Source organism: Pteropus alecto, unplaced genomic scaffold, assembly GCF_000325575.1.
Source record: "Pteropus alecto unplaced genomic scaffold, ASM32557v1 scaffold326, whole genome shotgun sequence".
Taxonomy (NCBI): Eukaryota; Metazoa; Chordata; class Mammalia; order Chiroptera; family Pteropodidae; genus Pteropus; species Pteropus alecto.
The window spans coordinates 749,194-771,849 of NW_006438873.1; the positions used below are offsets into that span (position 1 = coordinate 749,194).

A 22,656-nucleotide genomic window follows, 5' to 3' on the forward strand; every position below is an offset into this window, starting at 1 on the left:
ATTTTCAGCCATTATCTCTTAAGCTTATTCTGTTGGCAGAACCCTCTACAAGGCTTGGTAATAGTCACTAAGTAAATCAAAATTTACATATCACGAATTCGAATCAGCAATCAGCACACAGAAGTTTGCCCAGCATATCTAAATTTATTGTAATAATCTAATTACATAATCCTGAGTAGTAAAGGAAGACAGGACCTCTTTATTTTGCCCTCAGTAGTCACAATGAAGATACAGTCCACTTTTTTTACGGGTTAGTAGTGTTGCAAATTTAAGTCTGTAATCTATTGAGTTAATTTTTGTTAGAAATCTTGGGGTAGGGGTGATAGGAATGTCTAATGACTTCAGCACTGTTTGTTGAAAAGGATATTCTTCCTCCATTAAATTGTCTTTGTACCTTTGTTAAAACTTAGTTCAGATATCTGACAAGAACTTGTATCCAAAATATGTAAAGAAAACTTACAAGTGGCTAAGAAAAGTGGCCGAGAATTCTCCAAATACACAAAAAAGGTGCTCAGTGTCATCAGTCCTCAAAGACTCTACCCATCTGATGCAAATATTTCCTAATTTAAAATTCTAGCCCAGACTTTTCCCCTAAAATGACCTCCATATTTCTACTCATACGTCTAACAGACATTTCAAATCAAACACCCAATCTTACCTCCACAAATGTTCTCCTCTCTCGGTCTTCCTATGCCAGTAAATGTTATTCCAGTTATTTGGCTCAAAATCCCCTGGAGTTATCTTTGATGACTCCTCTTTCTCTTGCTACTTCACCCAGTAAAGCAGATCCTATCAGCCCCACCTTTAAAATATCTATAAAGAATCCAATCCCTTCTCTTCTCCTGCTATGGTACCATCCTATTCCTAGATTTGGCCTGAGACAGACATTCAGTGGCAGAGGGAGAGGAGAGGCTTGACTCAGAGCCAAAGTCACGTCTGATAAATGCAGTTGAGTTCCACGAGTCAGGACAAAAAGAAAATGCAGCCCAGTTTATCTGCCTGAGATATGAGTCTGGTGGGGTCATACTGCTTGGTTGACCATAAATGACCCGTTGTCCTTACTCAGGGACCCAAGGTTCCTCGCCTCATTACAGCTTTGTTGTCCGGCTCAGATTTGTTCCCAGTTAGCTTATCCAGCTGCCTGACACTCAGCCTCAGGAAGCCCAGCCAACTCATCCTATGGGAGTGACCAGAAGGCCTGATATTAATACCATCCTCTGTAGTCATTTCTTGGAAGTGTCCTGCCCAGCACAAGCCTGCCACGGCTTCAGTGACCTTCTTTCTCCTCTGGGCACCTTTGTACGCTATCTCCTCCAGGTCCTAGCCTAGAGTCCAGACTCTCTGTTTCCATGAGGCCTCATGGCCTCTGTGATGTCATGAAGCAAATGTCATCTGTCTCTGAAGATGCTTTCTCCAAGGTTCCATACTGGTTCATCCACCACTCAGAAGATCGAGGTAGCATTTCCTCCACCCACAGGTACTGAGGTCTTGTTTGGTGGAAATACCAACTCCTCTTCCACACTCTGCCCCACAAATTCCAGTCACTTCAGTCTCCCCAAACTGTGCTGTTAGTGCCGACTTAGCAAACTGGTGCTCTGCCTCCCCGTTCCTTCTCTGCTGAGGTCTAGAATATGCCTTCAGACAGGAAGCCACCGCAACTGCAGAATCTCATTTATTTCCCTTCTCTCCAGGATCAAAGTCTTGCAATACTAGTTGGCCAATGTCTGAAAGGACTGGTTTCTTAAAGGTATCTAGTTTTTTTGTTTCAAGTGGGATGGCAAGTTTAGTACAGTTATATCATTATAGCTTGAAGCAGGAATCCTCCCTGATGTTTTTTGAACATTTCTCTACTTTTTGACTCAAGAATTTAATATTCAACTTGTCTGTTTCCAAAGGGAACTCTGGGCCTGGCTCCAGGACAAACTGTGCCACCTTGGACAGGAATGGTTTTCTCATTCAGAGACCAGGTATAACAGGGCCTGACCTACATCCAGGGCATCAGAGCCCTGACCATACGTGATCATACTGCCTCGGGATGTGAGACAACCAGGCTTCTCTTTCACACAGCGAAGGTGAACGACCTGTGGCCGTAGGATTTGGCCAAGAGATATCACCCCATAACAGGAAACTCCTTGACATCTCCTTTAACACATTCCGCGACCCCGCCCCCCATTTTGCATTCTCCTTCAGAATCTACATTTATTTCAACGTAGATATAATATTTACAATTAGTCACCAGATACATTCTTGGTATTTTTACTCCCTACAAATCTTCTGGTAAAATAAACAGCTCTGTGGAAATGCTCGTTTAATAGATGAGAACATTCTTCACACAGTCACACACTCAAGACGGAGACAGCAGTAAACACGTCACAAGAACCACAGCACGCAGGCTCACAGCCACTCACACCCTCAACCGCAATCAGACGATCGCACGTAGACAGCACAACTCACAAAAAGACCTTCACACTACCTACGCTGCAGAACACGCGTCGTCGCGTCCCCGACAGCCTCACGCACGAACGTCCGTGTCCCGCCCACTCCTGAACAGCGCGAGACCAGGCCCTATGGCTTGGCTTTGGCCGTTACGCCTAGAAACTACGTTTCCCAGAAAAGACTGCGGCGCTGGGCCAATCACGACGCAGCATCGGCGCGGCTTTGTGCGTCTGCGCCATCTTCTGGCTCCAGGAGGCAAGTCAGCCGGTACCGAGGAGGAAGCGTACCCGGAGTTGCGGGGATCGCGGCCGCAGTGGCACCTGGACGCGAGGAGACAGCAGGTAAGGAGTTCCTAAGCTTGCCGGGTACTCCAGGGTTCCTGTGGGAGCGGACGCTGCGGCTGGGCGCGTCTCGGGCCTGGGAGAAACCGGAACGTCTTACCCCAGCATCCGCCTGCGGCTTCCCGGACTCTGGACTACATTTCCCTTCGGACCCCGCGGCGCGCCTCGCTGGCGCCCTCTTTCTGCTCGCTTCATAGCCCCCGTCCATGGATCCCTTAGGTGGGTGTTCAGGGGTCCAGACCGCCTAAAACTGCTTGAGGTGCTTTGCAGTCATTCTTACGCGTGCCCTTGTTTTTGTTTGTTTTTGTTTTATGTTTATTTTAATCTGCATAGAAATCTTGTTTCATGAGATTCACAAAGAGTTGCAAGACCCCCAAAGTTCTAGAACCAACAGTTTAGAAGCGGACTTAAACTTGGGAATATTTTAGATAATTTTGTTCAAAATTTGTGTCCAATGGGGAAATGGCTGAGTAAGTCATGGTCCACTCATTTAATAAAATACTACACAGCTATTACAGATAATCCTTAAACAATGGTCATAGTAAGAAAAATTAAGGAACATTCATAATGATCTCATTTACACATCACTTAATTATCTATAATCTGGTAGTCACTGCCCTAAACTCCTTTATAAACAACTCAGGAAATGATTAAATAACATCACTCTTAATACTTGGATGTTTTCTATTCCAGTTTTGGTTTTGGTCTATGGGGGTAGGTTGTGTTTGTTTGAGGCTATGTGTCAGTAGGTGGGTGGGTTTGACCTGTTTTGCTGAATGTTCCGAGTAAAAGGAATGTCCAGTTGTGAATGTCTTTCATTGTCAGTTAATATTGTCCCATATCATTTTTGATAGTTGATTGGCGTCTGTCACTTGGCTGCACCAGAATTGAATTGCTCACTAGTCTACTTGCGGACTGTTACATACTAATATTCGGTTTTGTTTTCCAGCAAATATTGTTGTGCATGCAGCTTTGCACAAAGGTATTTCTCTGTTCAGGGGCATATTTATGTGCTGATAATGGAGCACAGTACCTGCTCCATCTAATTTGTCCCCTGCAACCACACCCCATCTGTTGACTCAAGACAGGGTCCACACAGTGTTGCCCACCAGGCCTTAGGTAGGCCCCTGGGGCTCTTTGTGAATATGAAAGTAGGGGAAAGTTCCACAGAGATTTTTGAAGGTGTTATGTTGCGGGCATGAGAGAGTTAAATGGTCTGGTTCTGGGAAGTCTTCATTGTGTGCTGGGCTGATGTAGATCAGGCTTTCTGTGCTTCCAGGCCTGAGGACAGCCTTCCTTGTCCTTGGGGCACCATTTTAGTCTCATTCGTTGAACCAGGTGTGAACATCCCCATCTTAGATTTGCACCAGTAACGAGATAAAATTTTCTGGGTATTTAGGGGAAATGGGAGAGAAGGAGCCCCTGGTTTCCTTCCAGTAGCTAAAGCTGGGTTTTCTGGAGTTGAGTGATGACCACAATTTGTCCCAGCTCTCTTCGGTTTAGGTGGTAGGTGGGGGTCAAGGGGATGGGGACTTGTAGCATGGCATTCTGGGAGCTGTGAGGCAAGCCCCGCCTCTCATATTTGTTCTTTCCTCCCCCAGCTCTGCCACCTCAGGACTCCACCCTTACCCAAGAGAGGAGCCAGGAGAAGGACGGATCAGCCCATGAAATTCTGAAAGTCATGTCCCTCGTGAGTTAAAATCATGTAAATACTTGCTTTCCTTATCCTGAAGCTTCCCACCTGGTTTCCACCCAAAAATCTGGTTCTCAGAGGTTCCCATTTTGGGGAATGAAAGGACCAGGCAGCCAGTATCTTCTTCTATTACTCTCTCCTATTGAAAATTGTTGCTTTGGTTTTTTCTTTTTTAATTCCATAAAAGTAGAAATTTTAGCTCTTACGTTGAGAAGTTAGTATACGCCAAGGACACAGTAGGCAGCATGCTTTATTACACTGTCACAATTGGGGAAACTCCATTTAGTTGGATTTTAGTTTTCATCCCACCTCTGTACAAGAGCTTGGTTTGTAAAAAAAGAACTTTTAGGAACATCTGAACATTCTATTTTATTCATGACACAGACCCCAGCCCCAACATTCTTTTTACCCAGAATGTCCCATTCCTGCCAAAGCCACCTCCATCTCCTCTCATCCCACCGAGACATGTTTCCTTGATGTCTACATGTAACATACCCACCTGTTGTTCCAGGGATCAGACTTGTTCAGGGACGTGGCTGTAGTCTTCTCCCAAGAAGAGTGGGATCGGCTGGCACCTGCTCAGAGGGACCTGTACAGGGACGTCATGTTGGAGACCTACAGCAACCTGGTCTCTCTGGGTGAGGTGGCCGGCTCTGTTAGTATGGAGGTTACCTTTGGGCATATCTGTTCCTTCCCTGTCAATTTCGGGGTACCCTTGAGTGGTTAAAGGGCAGGTCCATTGGCTGAAGTTACATCTTTCCCAGCTGTTAGGTGGCAGCCACATCTTCCCCTGGCCCTTCGCACAGCTGACTCCTCTTCGATGACCAGGCCCTGGATCTGAATTCTGGGGTCCACAGCATAACTGGATGGCATATTTCTTCTCGCATCCAGATCTTGCCATTTGCAAACCCGATGTGATCGCCTTCCTGGAGCAAGGCAGAGAGCCCTGGGTGGTGGAGGAGGCAGCATTCGGAGGCTTGTGCCCAGGTGAGTGGGGCCTTTGCGGAAAGAGAAAAGCCACCACAGATAACCGTCCAGCTGCTTGGCAGGAAGCAAGCCCTTTGAGGTAGAAATTTTTCCCTCCAAATTGCTATACTCCACGATCAGGCCCAGTCATTACCCTCTGTGGCTTGTCAACACAGTTGACAAAAGTGGTTTCTTTTCTGAAGTATTTCTGTCTGGGCCATCACTACCTCTTGTTAAGCCTGCCTTGGTAAACCACCTTCAGCCTTCTTGAGTGGATCTTCTCACCTTCTCCAGAGGCCTCAGACTTAGGCATCCTCCTTCCTGTTGATTTCCATTTCCCGAGACCTTCTCTGTGACCATGCTGTAGTACCACTCATGCCTGTGCTGTCCAGTGTGGCGCCCCTGACCCTATATGGCCATTGAAACTTAATTACAGAGTATTATCTTTTTTGTTCAAACAGCATTTATTAAGTAATTTTATCTTTTCACTACTATTCTAAAAAGCCACCTGTGTCATCTGCTATATCACCTGTGTATTTGGATTTACTTTTGGATTTGCTGTTTTATCCCATTAATCTCTCTGTCTAACCATGTGTCAATACCATACTGTTTTAACTATTGAGGGTTTAAATAGATTTTATTATCTGGTAGAGTCAGTCCCTCTTCATTTTTCCAAAACTTCCTAGCTCTTCTCATTTATTCTTCTTCCATCTGAACATTAGAATCAGAATATCTGGTTTCAAAAAAAATCATGTAGTTTTCTTACTGAGATCACAGTAAAATTTATAGATCAATTTAGAAGAAAACCGATTTCTTTCTTATGTGGAATCTTCTATCAAAGGTCACGATAGGCTTTACCCTTCCTTTATGTCTGTCATGGTGAAAGTTTTCACATTTTCTTTATACAGATCTTGTACATTTCTTAAATTTCTTCTAGGTGTTTTACATTTATTGGTGCTGTTGGAAATGGCATAATCCATAATATAGATTAATATAATACAATATTCATCTACATTATATTCCAGCTGGTTGTTTTTTATATGACAGAAGCCACCCATATTTTCAGATTAATTTTGAGATAACCCAACTTACTGAATTCTCTCACATTTATCAGTTTTCATGTAATTCCCTTGAGCTTTCCAAGTATTCAGTTATATCGTCTGCAGATGGTGAGAATGTTTTTGCATTTTATAGCTCTAAGGGTTTTTTCCCTTGCCTGATGAGGATGCTGATTATATAGGACCCCCAAACAGCATTAGTGGAGGTAGCTTACTAATCTTGGTCTTGACCTTAGTAGAAAAATGGTTATTATTTTCTCATGAAACATTATATCAGACTTAGGTGTAAGATAAGGATACTTTATTTGGTTAAAGAAGCATCTCCTTTTCACATCTTGTGTTTTTTTTTTCTTTTTCAATCCATGAAGTCGGGATTATATGAATAGATGTCCTAATATTTCCAACACTTCGAAAACAGGCAAATGTTGCATTTATTGAGCCAGTTGTAGTAATTTATATTTTTTCCAGAAAATGTTCTTTATAAATTTAAATTTTAAAAGTTATGATAAAAATACAGAAATTCACTTTTAATCACTTTATATAGTTTATTAGCATGAAGTACAATCAGTGTTGTACAGCGATTACCGTTTCCTAGTTTCTGAATATTTTTATCTCCCTGTGATATTGTGATTTATAGTAAGAAATATATACTTGGTCTTCATTACTGTTTTCTGGTACAGCTCTGACAACCCTTGGAATCTCTGACGTAGTATGTCATTTGTGTGCTAATGAGATGACTGGTGGCTGGGGGCTCCTGGGTCACTGCAGCCAGGATGGGGGCTGTGAGGGGACCAGCTATGCTGATAGAGGGTTGGAACTTTCAGTCCTACCTACCAGCTGGTGAAAGTTAATCACCAGTGGCCAGTGATGTAGTCAGTCTCACCTCCATAATGGAACTTCCATAAAACATCACTAAACTATGGGGTCTGGAGAGCTTCCAGGTAAGTGAGCACATGGAGGTGCTGGGTGGGAGACACCAGGAGAGGGTGTGGATGCTGCATACCCTCCCCCACACCTGGCCCTTTGCATCTCCCATCCAGCTACTCCTGAGTTACATCCTTTGTAATAAACACGTAGTCTTGTTATTAAGCTGTTTTCCTGAATTCCATGAGCTGTTCTAGCAACTGATTGAATCCCAGGAGGGACTCGGATCTCCGATTTATTGGGGGTGGCAGAGGCAGTCTTGTGGACTGAGCCCTTAACCAGTGGGATCTTACACTATCTACAGAAATAGTGTCAGAATTGACTTAAATTTGTGGGACACCCAATTAGTATCTGCCAGGGACTTGGAGAATTGCTTGGTGTGAGGATGAACTGACACACATTTGGTGACCAGAAGTGTCAGAAGTGAAGTATGGAGCACAGTATAGTGTCGAGAGGCGTGTCTTTCTGAAACACACCCCACAAGGAAACCCCATACCCAGTAAGTGGTTACTCCTCCTTCCCCTCCCTCCAGCCCAAACAACTTCTAGTCTGCTTTCTGTCTCTGGATTTTCTTTTTATGGACATTTCACATAAATGGAATCAAAACATGTGGGCTTTTGTCTGGCTTCTTTCACTTAGCATGATATCCTTAAGATTAATCCATGTCATAGCATGTGACGGGATTTCCTTCCATTTTAAGGCTATAGATATGCACCACAATTTTTTTATCCATTCATCCATGGATGGACATTTGGGTTGCTTCCACCTCTTGGTTATTGTGGGTAATGTTGCAGTGAACATGGTGTGAAGATATCTCTTTTAGATTCTGATTCCAATTCTTTTGGAAAAATGCCCAGAAGTAGAATTGCTGGGTCGTATGATAGTTCTATTTTTAATTTTTTTAGGAACCTCCATACTGGTTTCCCCAGCAACTGCACCATTTTATATTTCCGCCAGTAGTGTATAAGAGTTCCAGTTTCTGCCTATCCTCAGCAACTCATTATTTTCCATTTTTTTTTTTCTTTTTTAAATAGTGGCCATCCCAATGGCTGTGAGGCAGTATCTCATAGTTTCGACTTGCATTTCTCTAGTGATTGGTGATGGTGAGCATCTTTTCAGTGCTTGTTGGCCATTTGTATAACTGTTTTGGAGGAGATGTCGATTCAAGTCCTTTGCTCATGTTTTAATCGGGTTGGGTTGTTGTTTGTTGTTGAATTGTAGGAGTTCTTAGTATATTCTGGATGTTAATCTATTATCCGATATATGATTTGCAAATATTTTCTTAATTTTGTAGTTTGCCTTTTCTCCCTCTTGATGGTTTCCCTTGATGCACAGAAGTTTTTAAATCCCATTTGTCTATTTTTGCTTTTGTTGCCTTTGTTTTTGGTGCCATATCAAAGAAATCATCGCCAAATGCAATGTCATGGCACTTTCCCCTGGGTTTTCTTCTAGGAGCTTTATAGTTCTAGGTCCTATATTTAGGTCTTCAATCCATTTTGAGTTAATTTTTGTATTTGGTGGAAGGTCCTGCTATATTCTTTTGTTTGTGGATTTCCAGTTTCAGCAGCATTTGTGAAAGAGACTGTCTTGCTCCTCATTGTGTGGTTTGGCGCTCTTGTCAGCGATCATTTGACCACACGCGTGTGGGTTTATTTCTGGGCTCCCTGTGTTGTTCCATTGGTCTTCGTGTCTGCCTTTCTGCCACTGCCGCACCTTCTCATATTGTTTGAAGTCAGGACATGGAGACCACAACTTTGTTTTTCCTTTTCAAGATCGTTTGGCTCCTTGAGATCCCTTGAGGTTCCCAATGAAGAAATCAAAACATTTTAATGTTAAAACTATACATAAGATTTTTAGACATTATTTCATTGGTTTTCCAAAACAGTGACTACTAATGCTGAATAATTTACTTTAAAATACTGTGCCCGGTTCTGTCAGGAAAACATGAAAATGATACAGAGGATCACTATTATTGTTGCTACTTTGCAACTTTACAGGGTATTGAACAGAAGTTAGAAAAGTAGGGCTGTTGGTCCTATCTTGATAATTATAACACAATATTATAATTACGGATGGCTTCATTTAAGTGAGAGCAAAAGTGCTCATGGAATAAACACTACTATACTCTGACTGCCATAATTTAGCAAAACAGTGTCAGGTGTCTTTGAAAGAAAAAGTGGCAGTTTAGAGAGAGGAGCGCTTTTAACGGCATGTCCTGATAGGCAACCAAGGTTTTTTTTGCCAGAAAGACCAAGTAACATCGGAACACTTTCATTCCTAAAACCAACTTCCATTGGGTGTAGTCCCACATTCCCAATCTGGTGTTCTTCTGACCACCAGGCCAGCTTTAATATTCCATGGTGCACTGAAGCCTGTCCATTTTCTTTTGTGGGGTGGCAGCCAGATGTTGCTGACCATTGAGTAGGTCAACCAGCAGTTCATAGGTGGCCATCATGGTGCAGTGTTTGGAGCCTGCCTAACCAGAGTTATTAGACCGCAGGAAAGACCCATAACCTCCCCGTTTGCTAACCATGGCCTCTGAAAAAATTTCTGTACATTGTGCCCTCTTTACATGGTCTTGTTCTTATAACTTCATACAGAAATTCTATATGTGGCCCAAGTTTTTGGAGTGACAGCAGCATCGTTCCCACAAAATCTGATACTTTCTCATGTTCTCCATCATCTCCCATTGCAGACGTAATCTCATCTTCCAGTGGTGTCTGCTGAATACTGTCACAAATAACAGATGAATCTCAGCCTCTGATGTGCCACCACATGAAGCAGGCACGCTTGTGTAAAGTCCTGTTGAGCCATCTGTCTGATATACTTTATGACCACTTTCAAGAGCACCCATTTGTTTTGTTCTGTAGTTCCTTGCATCAAACTTTAACTGATTCTTTATTAGCCAGAGAAGTTGGTTGCTGTGATTGCAGTGAAACAGGTCACCACAGCTGAAATCTTGTACCAGGTGTCATCAGGATCAAATACACCATTCAGCTTTTCCTTGCAGTGAATGAGCAGCAAAGAATGTTGGTCTAGAAGGGCATCCCCATTAAGCTGGAAGTAAACAAGGAGCAAGACACTCCTTTTTCCGTGATCCCCGTTAGGCAGTAGAAAGGTCCAGGGCAGACAGCTCCTGCCATGGTATTCAGCTAAACTTCAGAGATAGAAAGCATCACAGCAGCTGGCTATCACAGCATTCCAGTGGTCATGTGCGACTAGCCTCCCAAATACCACATCACCCAGCGAGCAGGGACACCAGCATGTTCCTCTGGCCAGAGAGAACCTCGTCAACCTCAACATCATTTTATGAAATCCACTTTATTGAGGTATAATTTACATTCAGTAAAATGCCTGCACTGGAAGTCTAATGTTTTGGTACTGACAGCCATACACAGCTGTGTAACGGCTGCCACAGTCCACATAGATGACGTCTCTGTCACACACAAGACTTCCCTTGTGTTCCTTTCCATGCACCTGCTCACTCCTCAGCCCCAGGGAACCGGTAGTGTGCCTTTTGTCCCTCTAGACTATAGGTGTCTTTTCTGGGTTTCATAGAAACATTCAGTTTTTAAAATCCTGGCCATTCTGTTTCATACTGATATCAGTATTCATTGTGTTTCCTCTTTCTCTGTTCTACTTGTCCATTTTCTAATTGCTTAGCCATATTCAGGAGCTTATAGGTGTTATCTTGAGTCTAAATTTTCCAATTTTTACTACAGAAGTTCGAATTTTTACTATAGAAGTTCTTTTGGAGCAAGAAAAAAAGCGAATACATACTTGCTTTTTTTTGTCTTTTTCAGTAGTGGAGTCCAGACACATTACTGAGATGTTATCCCCAAAGCACCCCGTTGGTGAAGTGCAAGCATCCCACTGGGAGAAAAGGAGAAGCCTGACACGTTGTGGCCTTGAGTGCTTAAATTTCCAAGACGAGTGGGAACGCGGAAGCCAGTTTGATGGACCACAGGGGAAGCTACATGGACACTTGAGTCACATGACAATCAGTCATGAAGCAGTGCCCCCTTTTGACCAGCAAGCATCCCTTACTTTTTATCACAAGAACCAGACTGCAGACAAACCCTATGGATACAATGAATATGGAGACTTCTGGCCGGATGACTTCCTCATTAATCACCAAGGAATTCACACTCATGAAAAACCCTATAAATGTAAAGACTGTGGGAAGGCCTTTAAATACGGCTCCCGGCTAATTCAACATGAGAATATTCACTCTGGCAAGAAACCCTATCAGTGTAGGGAGTGCGGAAAGGCCTTCAATTCGGGTTCTAATTTCATACAACACCAAAGGGTCCATACTGGCGAGAAACCTTATGAATGTAAGGATTGTGCAAAGGCCTTTAGTCGGAGCTCGCAGTTGATTGAACATCAACGAATTCATACTGGAGAGAAACCCTATCAGTGTAAGGAGTGCGGGAAGGCCTTCAATCGCATCTCTCACCTTAAAGTACATTACAGGATTCACACAGGTGAGAAACCCTATACCTGCAAGGAGTGTGGGAAGGCTTTCAGTTATCGGTCTCAGTTGATTCAGCATCAGACGATTCATACTGGCAAGAAGCTCTATGAATGTAAGGACTGTGGGAAGGCCTTTAATCAAGGCTCAACTCTTATCCGACATCAGAGAATTCACACTGGCGAAAAGCCATATGAATGCAAGACGTGTGGGAGGTCTTTTAGGGTCAGCTCACAGCTTAAGCAGCACCAGAGAATTCACACAGGGGAGAAACCTTACCAGTGTAAGGTGTGTGGCAGGCTTTCAAATGGGTCTCCCATCTGACGGTGTATTACAGAATCCATACAGGTGAGAAGCCTTACGAACGTAAGGCATGTGGGAAGGCCTTTGGTCACTGCTCACAGCTCATCCACCATCAGGTCATCCATACTGAGGAACCAGCCCTATGGCCGTCAAGAGGGTGGGAGGACGATGAGTCAGGATTCAACTGCTATTCAACATCAGAGAATGCCAAATAGAGAAATGCAGGTGAATATAGTAAACGTAGACAAGCCTTCCATCAGCACGTATCCCTTGCTGCTCATCAGAGAATTCATGTTAGCAAGCAGTCACCTGAATGGAAGCAATGGGGAAAGCCCACTGGCTTCAGCTGGTCCCAGCTTACTTCTTCCATCTTGGATGAAGACCTGAAGAATGGAACACAAGTGCAGATGCCTTCATTCAGAGCTCTCCCTTAAGTCAGACAGTTCACACTGAGCAAAATCCTATGGTTATCAATTGTTGAGACTATACCAAAGAAGCAAGGGAATCTTGGAAAAAATTGTCTCTAATGCATTCCTGATTCACCTTTCCTAACCACTGTGTAATTTTAACACTAGCCAGAAGTTTTCATTTTGGGGGAAGTAAAAAGAGAAAAACCATGTTACTCTTGGGCTAACAAGGAAATAAATCTTGCAATTAATGGTATAGAAAAGAAGGACAATGAGAGTTTTACATGCTAACAGATGTGGGATATGGTTAGTGATACTTGGAGGAATTTTTATGGCCTTTAAGTGCATGCACAACATGAAAACCTGAAAGGTTATACTCAAATATACTAAATGTGCTATTCAAGAAGCCAAAAAGAGTACCAAACACCCAGATGATGAAATAAATTAATACAAAATGATGAAATAGAAAGTGGTTATCTTACAATAATCTGTTTTTACTTCTTCCTGTTCCAAGAATAAACTAAATTTAGGAGATGGTTTCTTAATTTTCACGTTAATTGTTTTGGGTTATCTTTTATAACTTTTGTTGCAGGTGGAAGGGGTTGGTTGCCTACCTAGCAGCCTTATACAGTTCCTTTCCTTTGGGCAGCATCCATGTCTTGCTTTGGAATCAGAAGATGTCAGATGCTCATTTTCAGCCTTCTTTGCAGTTCAGGATGGCCAATATGTTCCAGGGACCTGTAGGCTTTGAGGAAAGACTTTCCTCATTCGGAAGAGGCAGGTGAATTAGAAAGACTCCCCTCTCCTGCTTTAAAACTTTTTTTTTTTTTTTTTTTTTTTTTTTTTTTTTTTTTTTTTATAACATGCGGCCAGGAAGTGCTGCAGCCACCTTGGAACCAAGAAGAGAAAACAGGACCTCACAGAAGCTGATCCAAAGCCCTGACGAGATAGCTACGAGGCCCATTCTGAAACACTCTTCAGTACCTTTTTATGTAAGAAAAATAAACCTTTATTGCTGAAGTTGATTTCAGTTGAATGTTTTGTAAACTTCCAGCCAAAAGCATCCTAAATTATGTAACTTCAAGATTGATTAATACCTACTTAACAAGACATAGTGATGACTCAGACAGAAATGCTTCAGAAAGGAAACCACTTTTGTCAACTGTGTTGACAAGCCACAGAGGGTAATGACTGGGCCTGATCGTGGAGTATAGCAATTTGGAGGGAAAAATTTCTACCTCAAAGGGCTTGCTTCCTGCCAAGCAGCTGGACGGTTATCTGTGGTGGCTTTTCTCTTCCCGCAAAGGCCCCACTCACCTGGGCACAAGCCTCCGAATGCTGCCTCCTCCACCACCCAGGGCTCTCTGCCTTGCTCCAGGAAGGCGATCACATCGGGTTTGCAAATGGCAAGATCTGGATGCGAGAAGAAATATGCCATCCAGTTATGCTGTGGACCCCAGAATTCAGATCCAGGGCCTGGTCATCGAAGAGGAGTCAGCTGTGCGAAGGGCCAGGGGAAGATGTGGCTGCCACCTAACAGCTGGGAAAGATGTAACTTCAGCCAATGGACCTGCCCTTTAACCACTCAAGGGTACCCCGAAATTGACAGGGAAGGAACAGATATGCCCAAAGGTAACCTCCATACTAACAGAGCCGGCCACCTCACCCAGAGAGACCAGGTTGCTGTAGGTCTCCAACATGACGTCCCTGTACAGGTCCCTCTGAGCAGGTGCCAGCCGATCCCACTCTTCTTGGGAGAAGACTACAGCCACGTCCCTGAACAAGTCTGATCCCTGGAACAACAGGTGGGTATGTTACATGTAGACATCAAGGAAACATGTCTCGGTGGGATGAGAGGAGATGGAGGTGGCTTTGGCAGGAATGGGACATTCTGGGTAAAAAGAATGTTGGGGCTGGGGTCTGTGTCATGAATAAAATAGAATGTTCAGATGTTCCTAAAAGTTCTTTTTTTACAAACCAAGCTCTTGTACAGAGGTGGGATGAAAACTAAAATCCAACTAAATGGAGTTTCCCCAATTGTGACAGTGTAATAAAGCATGCTGCCTACTGTGTCCTTGGCGTATACTAACTTCTCAACGTAAGAGCTAAAATTTCTACTTTTATGGAATTAAAAAAGAAAAAACCAAAGCAACAATTTTCAATAGGAGAGAGTAATAGAAGAAGATACTGGCTGCCTGGTCCTTTCATTCCCCAAAATGGGAACCTCTGAGAACCAGATTTTTGGGTGGAAACCAGGTGGGAAGCTTCAGGATAAGGAAAGCAAGTATTTACATGATTTTAACTCACGAGGGACATGACTTTCAGAATTTCATGGGCTGATCCGTCCTTCTCCTGGCTCCTCTCTTGGGTAAGGGTGGAGTCCTGAGGTGGCAGAGCTGGGGGAGGAAAGAACAAATATGAGAGGCGGGGCTTGCCTCACAGCTCCCAGAATGCCATGCTACAAGTCCCCATCCCCTTGACCCCCACCTACCACCTAAACCGAAGAGAGCTGGGACAAATTGTGGTCATCACTCAACTCCAGAAAACCCAGCTTTAGCTACTGGAAGGAAACCAGGGGCTCCTTCTCTCCCATTTCCCCTAAATACCCAGAAAATTTTATCTCGTTACTGGTGCAAATCTAAGATGGGGATGTTCACACCTGGTTCAACGAATGAGACTAAAATGGTGCCCCAAGGACAAGGAAGGCTGTCCTCAGGCCTGGAAGCACAGAAAGCCTGATCTACATCAGCCCAGCACACAATGAAGACTTCCCAGAACCAGACCATTTAACTCTCTCATGCCCGCAACATAACACCTTCAAAAATCTCTGTGGAACTTTCCCCTACTTTCATATTCACAAAGAGCCCCAGGGGCCTACCTAAGGCCTGGTGGGCAACACTGTGTGGACCCTGTCTTGAGTCAACAGATGGGGTGTGGTTGCAGGGGACAAATTAGATGGAGCAGGTACTGTGCTCCATTATCAGCACATAAATATGCCCCTGAACAGAGAAATACCTTTGTGCAAAGCTGCATGCACAACAATATTTGCTGGAAAACAAAACCGAATATTAGTATGTAACAGTCCGCAAGTAGACTAGTGAGCAATTCAATTCTGGTGCAGCCAAGTGACAGACGCCAATCAACTATCAAAAATGATATGGGACAATATTAACTGACAATGAAAGACATTCACAACTGGACATTCCTTTTACCCGGAACATTCAGCAAATCAGATCAAACCCACCCACCTACTGACACAGCCTCAAGCAAACACAACTTACGCCCATAGACCAAAACTGGAATAGAAAACATCCAAGTATTAAGAGTGATGTTATTTAATCATTTCCTAAATTGTTTATAAAGGAGTTTAGGGCAGTGACTACCATGTTACAGATATTTAAGTAATATGTAAATGAGATCATCATGAATGTGCCTTAATACCACATAACAGGAATTTTTCTTACTATGACCATTGTTTAAGGATTATCTGTAATAGCTGTGTAGTATTTTATTAAATGAGTGGACCATGACTTACTCAACCATTTCCCCATTGGACACAAATTTTGAACAAAATTATCTAAAATGTTCCCTAGTATAAGTCCACCTCTGAACTACTGGTTCTAAAACTTTGCGGGTCTTGCAACTCTTTGTGAATCTCATGAAACAAGATTTCTACCCAGATTAAAACAAACAAACAAAAAACAAGGGCACGCGTAAGAATGACTGCAAAGCACCGCAAGCATTTTTAGGCGGTCTGGACCCCTGAACACCCACCTAAGGGATCCATGGACGGGGGCTACGAAGCGAGCAGAAAGAGGGCGCCAGCAAGGCGTGCGCCGCGGGGGCCGACGGAAAATGTAGTCCAGAGCCCGGGAAGCCGCAGACGGATGCTGGGGTGAGACGTTCTGGTACCTCCTAGACCCGAGACGCGCCCAGTCGCAGCGCCCGCTCTCACAGGAACCCTGGAGTACCCGGCAAGCTCAAGAACTCCTTACCTGCTGGCTCTTCGCTTCCAGGTGCCACTGCGGCCGCGACCCCCGCAGACCCCGGTGCGCTCCTTCCTCGGTATCGGCGGACTTACCGCCTGGAGCCAGAAGATGGCGCAGACGCACAAAGCCGCGCCGATGCTGCGTCGTGATTGAGCCAGCGCTGCAGTCTTTTCTGAGAAACGTAGTTTCTAGGCTTAACGGCCGTAGCCGAGTCATAAGGCCGAGTCATAAGTCGCGCTGTTCAGGAGTGGGCGGGACCCGGACGTAGCGTGAAGGTCTTTTTGTGGGTTGTGCTGTCTACGTGCGGTCCTCTGATTGCGGTTGATTGTGTGAGTGGCCGTGATCCTGTGTGCTGTGATTCTTGTGACGGTGTATGTCGTGTTTACTGTTGTCTTGGTCTTGAGTGTGTGACTGGGACTGTTCAACGGTTGTGTGCGACTGTGTGAAGAATGTTCTCATCTATTAAACGAGCATTTCCACAGAGCTGTTTATTTTACCAGAAGATTTGTAGGGAGTAAAAATCCCAAGAATGTATCTGGTGACTAATTGTAAATATTATATCTATGTTGAAATAAATGTAGATTCTGAAGGAGAATGCAAAATCGGGGAGGCGGGGCGGCGCGGAATGTGTTTAAGGAGATGTCAAGGCGTTTCCTGTTATGGGGTGATATCTCTCGGCCAAGTTCTCCAGCCACAGGTCGTTCACCTTCGCTGCGTGAAAGAGTGAGAAGGCTAGTCGTCCCACATCCTGAGGCAGATGGTCACGTATGGTCAGGGCTCTGATGCCCTGGATGTAGGTCAGGCCCTGTTACACCTGGTCTCTGAATGAGGAAACCATTCCCGTCCAAGGTGGCACAGTTTGTCCTGGAGCCAGGCCCAGAGTTCCCTTTGGAAACAGACAAGTTGAATATTAAATTCTTGAGCCAAAAAGTAGAGATATGTTCAAAAAACATCAGGGAGGGTTCCTGCTTCAAGCTATAATGATATAACTGTACTAAACTTGCCATCCCACTTGAAACAAAAAAACTAGATACCTTTAAGAAACCAGTCCTTTCAGACATTGGCCAACTAGTATTGCAAGACTTTGATCCTGGAGAGAAGGGAAATAAATGAGATTCTGCAGTTGCGGTGGCTTCCTGTCTGAAGGCATATTCTAGACCTCAGCAGAGAAGGAACGGGGAGGCAGAGCACCAGTTTGCTAAGTCGGCACTAACAGCACAGTTTGGGGAGACTGAAGTGACTGGAATTTGTGGGGCAGAGTGTGGAAGAGGAGTTGGTATTTCCACCAAACAAGACCTCAGTACCTGTGGGTGGAGGAAATGCTACCTCGATCTTCTGAGTGGTGGATGAACCAGTATGGAACCTTGGAGAAAGCATCTTCAGAGACAGATGACATTTGCTTCATGACATCACAGAGGCCATGAGGCCTCATGGAAACAGAGAGTCTGGACTCTAGGCTAGGACCTGGAGGAGATAGCGTACAAAGGTGCCCAGAGGAGAAAGAAGGTCACTGAAGCCGTGGCAGGCTTGTGCTGGGCAGGACACTTCCAAGAAATGACTACAGAGGATGGTATTAATATCAGGCCTTCTGGTCACTCCCATAGGATGAGTTGGCTGGGCTTCCTGAGGCTGAGTGTCAGGCAGCTGGATAAGCTAACTGGGAACAAATCTGAGCCGGACAACAAAGCTGTAATGAGGCGAGGAACCTTGGGTCCCTGAGTAAGGACAACGGGTCATTTATGGTCAACCAAGCAGTATGACCCCACCAGACTCATATCTCAGGCAGATAAACTGGGCTGCATTTTCTTTTTGTCCTGACTCGTGGAACTCAACTGCATTTATCAGACGTGACTTTGGCTCTGAGTCAAGCCTCTCCTCTCCCTCTGCCACTGAATGTCTGTCTCAGGCCAAATCTAGGAATAGGATGGTACCATAGCAGGAGAAGAGAAGGGATTGGATTCTTTATAGATATTTTAAAGGTGGGGCTGATAGGATCTGCTTTACTGGGTGAAGTAGCAAGAGAAAGAGGAGTCATCAAAGATAACTCCAGGGGATTTTGAGCCAAATAACTGGAATAACATTTACTGGCGTAGGAAGACCGAGAGAGGAGAACATTTGTGGAGGTAAGATTGGGTGTTTGATTTGAAATGTCTGTTAGACGTATGAGTAGAAATATGGAGGTCATTTTAGGGGGAACGTCTGGGCTAGAATTTCAAATTAGGAAATATTTGCATCAGATGGGTAGAGTCTTTGAGGACTGATGACATTGAGCACCTTTTTGTGTATCTTTGGAGAAATGTCTATTCAAATCTTTTGCCCAGTTTTCTTAGCCACTTGTAAGTTTTCTTTACATATTTTGGATACAAGTTCTTGTCAGATACCTGAACTAAGTTTTAACAAAGGTTCAAAGGCAATTTAATGGAGGAAGAATATCCTTTTCAACAAACAGTTTTGAAGCCATTAGACATTCCTATCACCCCTCCAAGAGAACTTTGACTTTACGCTTCTTACAAAAATTAACTCAGTAGATTACAGACTTAAATTTGCAATACTACTAACCCATGAAAACATTTCATCTTCATTGTGACTACTGAGGGCAAAATAAAAAGGTCCTGTCTTTGTTTACTACTCAGGATTAAGTAATTAGATTATTACAATAAATTTAGATATGCTGGGCAGACTTCTGTTTGCTGAGTGCTCTTTTGAATGGGTTAAATGGTTTTATGCAAATCAAAGTAAATTTTGATTTACTTAGTGACTATTGCCAAGCCTTGTAGAGGGTTCTGCCAACAGAATAAGCTTAAAAGATAATGGCTGAAAATGAAAAATGTTACCACAAATCTTCAGGCTAAAGATGCCCAATCTTCATTTATGAAATGTGAAAAAGGCTGCAAAAAACCTGGCCGGTTACTAAGGTCTTAGCTTATAGTGTTTGTGTATATAGTTTGAAAAAACAAGGGAAAGACAATCAGAAATTCAACAAATACAAAACGAACTACAATTTTGTGGATTGTGGTCACCTTTTTCACATAGGAACAGTTTTCCAATATTGCAGTTTTAGTGCAATTATAACAGCTTTGTTCTTAAAAAAAAAGCAAGTATTTTCACACATGGCTTTTCATCATATTCTTTTATAAGTTGTACAGTTTTCAAACCGATAGAATACTGTTATCATTGTACTTGTAGCCATTGTTTATATCAACACTTTATTACTATAAACAGTGCTTCAGTTAATATCTTTGTGAATATATTTGTATTTTTTATTTCCTCAATATAAAAATTCCCATCTCATGTAATGCTTTTAGTCATTGGTGACTTTAGTGAGACAAGTTACCTTGAAGCACTGAAGCATACAACAGAATTTTGGAAAAGTTCAGACATGACTTGGAGATAGGGCTAGAGATAGGAGTTTATAAAATATTTTCAAAGAAGTTCAATGGGAACTGAAAGACTGAAGAACTGAAAGACTGATCTATAAACTGCTGTTTTTCTTTATACACGTATCACTTCCAAATATGCATTAGTAGTTTTTTTTCTTTACTATTGAATTTCTCCGGCATTAGAATGTCAGGTACCTGCAGGTGGGTATTTCTGAGTGTTCACGGTTGTGTTCCCAGCGCCCGCAACGGTGCTTGGCACACAGTAGGCGCTCAATAAATAGTTAATAAGCCAGGGAAGAGAAAGAACCTAAGCTCCTAACCAGTCCAGCATGCTCCCCGGGTCATTCTCCTTTTGGCCCTGATTGGCTGGTCCTGCCCGCGCGGCTCCTGAATCCCTAAAGCGACCAAAAGCGCGGGCCCACCCGCTGCGCGTGCGCATCGCCATCTGAGCCCTCCCCCCTCCACTCGCGCCTAGGCCTGAGCGAGACTCGGTAGGGCAGTCGAGGGTCGGCCGGCCTGAGAGGGCAGAGCGATCCCAGTTCTAGGTCGGAAGGCCAGGGGAATTCGGTACCGCGGCAAAGACCACTCGAGAGGGACGCGGCCGGAACCACCCAGGCGAGCTTGGCCAGCAGTCCCAGGATGCGCCGCGCCGGGCCTCGGACTCCATTTCCCGGCGGGCACTGCGGCCGATGCCCGCTGCCCGCCCGAGCGCGGCGGCCCCTTTGTGAATCCCCGGGTCAGACCCTAGATCGAGTCCCCGCCCCGGCCCGCGGGGGCGCTGGGCTTCCGGCCTCCGCCGACCGACCGCACTGAGGGAGGTACCGACCCGCTGGGAGGAGGTGATGAGACTTCTAGATCGGGTGGGCGCCTGGGCCGGCGTGTGAGGTGGCCTGTCATCGTGTGTGAGACCGTGTCACCGCGCGTGTGAACAAAGTGGGCCCATGTGCGATTGAGCGTAACAGTGTAAGACGGTGTCACCATGTGTGTGAGACTGTGTCACTGTGAGGCCATGTGATTGACAATGTGTGTGGCACTGTGAGACCACGTGTGAACAGTTTGGCCATGTGTGTGACTACGTGAGAATGTATGTGATCATGTCTGCGACAGTGAGCGTGCAACTGTGTGACTGTGTGGTCATGTGCGTAAGATTGTGTGACCTTAGGGCTGCATGAGACAATGTTAGACACTAACAATGTTAGTGTGACATTGGACCCAGAGTGGCCTTGTGTGACCCACTGTGAACGGAGGGCAGTCTACAGCTCCGGGACGTGTCCACAGGCTGCCAGGGGAGTTGCCGGCAGGAGAGACTGGTGCGTTGGTGCGAGGTGAGGCCGTCAGGTGCTTAGGGAGGCCAGTGTGCTCCAGGGTTTGGTGACCGTGTTGGGAGGGAAAGACCAAGATGCAGGGGAAGAGATAGAGATTAAGCAGAGAAGTGAGGGAGCAAGTGAGGGGGCAGAGCTGGAGAGGAAGAGACAGAGGAGCCCCAGCCTCAGGCCTGGATAGCAGAAGACAGGGCAGCAGGACCTTCACCATCTCCAGTGCAGATCTTTCCATCCCCCTCCCAGCCCCTCTCCTAGTGAGTGATGGAAGAGTTAAAAGAAGAAATCTACTGTGTGCTATTTCTGAAAATAAATGGCTGAATAAGATTTATTTATCATGAGGATGTCCAGGCACTGTGCTCAGTGCTTTATGTGGATCATGTCATGATAGTCTCAGCAGTTGATAGGGGGTGGGTACCGTTTACCAATGAGGAAGCTGAGGTTGCAAGTGGTTCCATAACTGGAGGGAGGTTACAGAGTTAATGAGTGGTGGATCGGGTGTTTGAGCGCAGGCATTTTGATCCCCAAACCTAGTAGCCCTTACCACTAAGTCGCTGCTTCTGAGATAATTGCTTTACTTTCCAAGGCTGTGAAGTTTAGTGGGAAGTCACTCTTTGATTAGGAGTTTCAGTGACTGTTCATGCATAGTTCCCCGTTCCTCAGTCTCTTATGAGGGAATTGCTCATAAAAGAGATTTGTCTTTAGGTGCAGTTAGTCATACGCCAGGACCAGAAGCAGGGTGTCCTCCAAACCACATGACCCCTCTGATGCCTACTCTGTGTAAAGAGGTTTTCTCTGAGGCATTCACTTTGTAGCTTATCTCTTTGTAGAAAGGGGAAATATTTCTTTTCAACATCAAGAGAAGGATAGGAGGTTTTCCAGGCTGGTGATGCAGGGGCTGAGCTGACATTTTAGGGTTTCTTTCTCCTCTCCAGCTCTATTTTCTCCAGACACTGCCCTTCTCCCAGAGAGGAGCCTGAAGGAGGCAGACAGAAGAGCTGTCATCAATTCTTAAATTCCTTAAGCCATGTCTGAGGTAAGGAAGCATTTTTTTCTCTCCTCCCTGGAATGCCTTAATTTTCAGGTTTTCTATGAAGGTTTTGCTTTTCTTCTGAAACTCCCCAGCCTAACAAAGTCCCGTTCATTAGTGACCTCGTTCTCATGTTCTCCAGTTCAGTAAAAGGAGGTCCCCAAAAGCCCAGTGAGCATCTTTTTTTCCTCAGCCAGCATTTTCATGTTCATTCAAGAAATAGTTTAGCGCCTCCTATGGGTTAGGTGTTCTATTAGGAGCTATCAAGAGGCAGAAATGCACTTCTGGGTAGGATGTGAGAGCCTTCATCGTAGGGATTCTCTGAGGTCAAGTGTA

At 44.5% G+C, this 22,656-nt stretch overlaps 2 protein-coding genes across 20 annotated transcripts in view; one reads left to right on the plus strand and one right to left on the minus strand.

Moving 5' to 3' along the window:
* Nucleotides 1-2,695: 2,695 nt before the first annotated feature.
* The window catches only part of ZNF583 (zinc finger protein 583), a 32,450-nt gene continuing 12,489 nt past the window's right edge, over nt 2,696-22,656 (plus strand). For 3 of the 12 annotated variants that reach the window (XM_025049600.1, XM_025049601.1, XM_025049605.1), the window contains exons 1-2: nt 20,663-20,810; nt 22,226-22,326. Coding sequence is in view for 5 of the 12 variants with exons in the window: in XM_025049605.1 (XP_024905373.1) it covers nt 22,318-22,326 (9 nt within the window). In the remaining 7 variants the exon portion in view is untranslated. Of the gene's footprint in view, nt 2,778-2,882; nt 2,997-4,378; nt 4,468-4,981; nt 5,109-5,361; nt 5,458-11,221; nt 12,192-20,662; nt 21,297-22,225; nt 22,327-22,656 lie in introns of those variants that run through there. The other 9 variants (XM_025049598.1, XM_025049604.1, XM_025049599.1 and 6 more) reach the window with 7 other exon arrangements.
* LOC107195933 (zinc finger protein 582-like) lies at nt 12,358-18,872 on the minus strand. Of its 8 annotated transcripts, none has more exons than XR_003047491.1 (6): nt 16,598-18,872; nt 14,895-14,998; nt 14,269-14,395; nt 13,920-14,142; nt 13,217-13,360; nt 12,358-12,578 (listed from the first exon to the last, which is right to left on the minus strand). XR_003047491.1 is itself a non-coding variant. In XM_025049633.1 (6 exons), the coding sequence occupies exons 1-5, from the start codon at nt 16,805-16,807 to the stop codon at nt 13,283-13,285; spliced, it is 501 nt and encodes a 166-aa protein (XP_024905401.1). In that variant the 5' UTR covers nt 16,808-18,857; the 3' UTR covers nt 12,358-12,578; nt 13,217-13,282. The 8 variants fall into 8 exon arrangements, 4 of the variants coding, with proteins under 4 accessions (XP_024905401.1, XP_024905402.1, XP_024905400.1 ...); XM_025049633.1 differs by having other exon boundaries at nt 13,217-13,347; nt 13,920-14,015; nt 14,910-14,998; nt 16,684-18,857; XM_025049634.1 differs by having other exon boundaries at nt 13,920-14,015; nt 14,910-14,998; nt 16,684-18,856.

What these genes read in the sequence shown, in the direction of transcription:
- LOC107195933 (XM_025049632.1), bottom strand. Translation starts at nt 16,807, where the DNA reads ATGACTCGGCTACGGCCGTTAAGCCTAGAAACTACGTTTCTCAGAAAA. An exon ending in CCATCTTCTGGCTCCAGGCG is followed by an intron (nt 14,999 to 16,683) that starts GTAAGTCCGCCG and finishes TTCCTCCCCCAG; the next exon opens with CTCTGCCACCTCAGGACTCC. An exon ending in CAGCAACCTGGTCTCTCTGG is followed by an intron (nt 14,016 to 14,268) that starts GTGAGGTGGCCG and finishes TCTCGCATCCAG; the next exon opens with ATCTTGCCATTTGCAAACCC.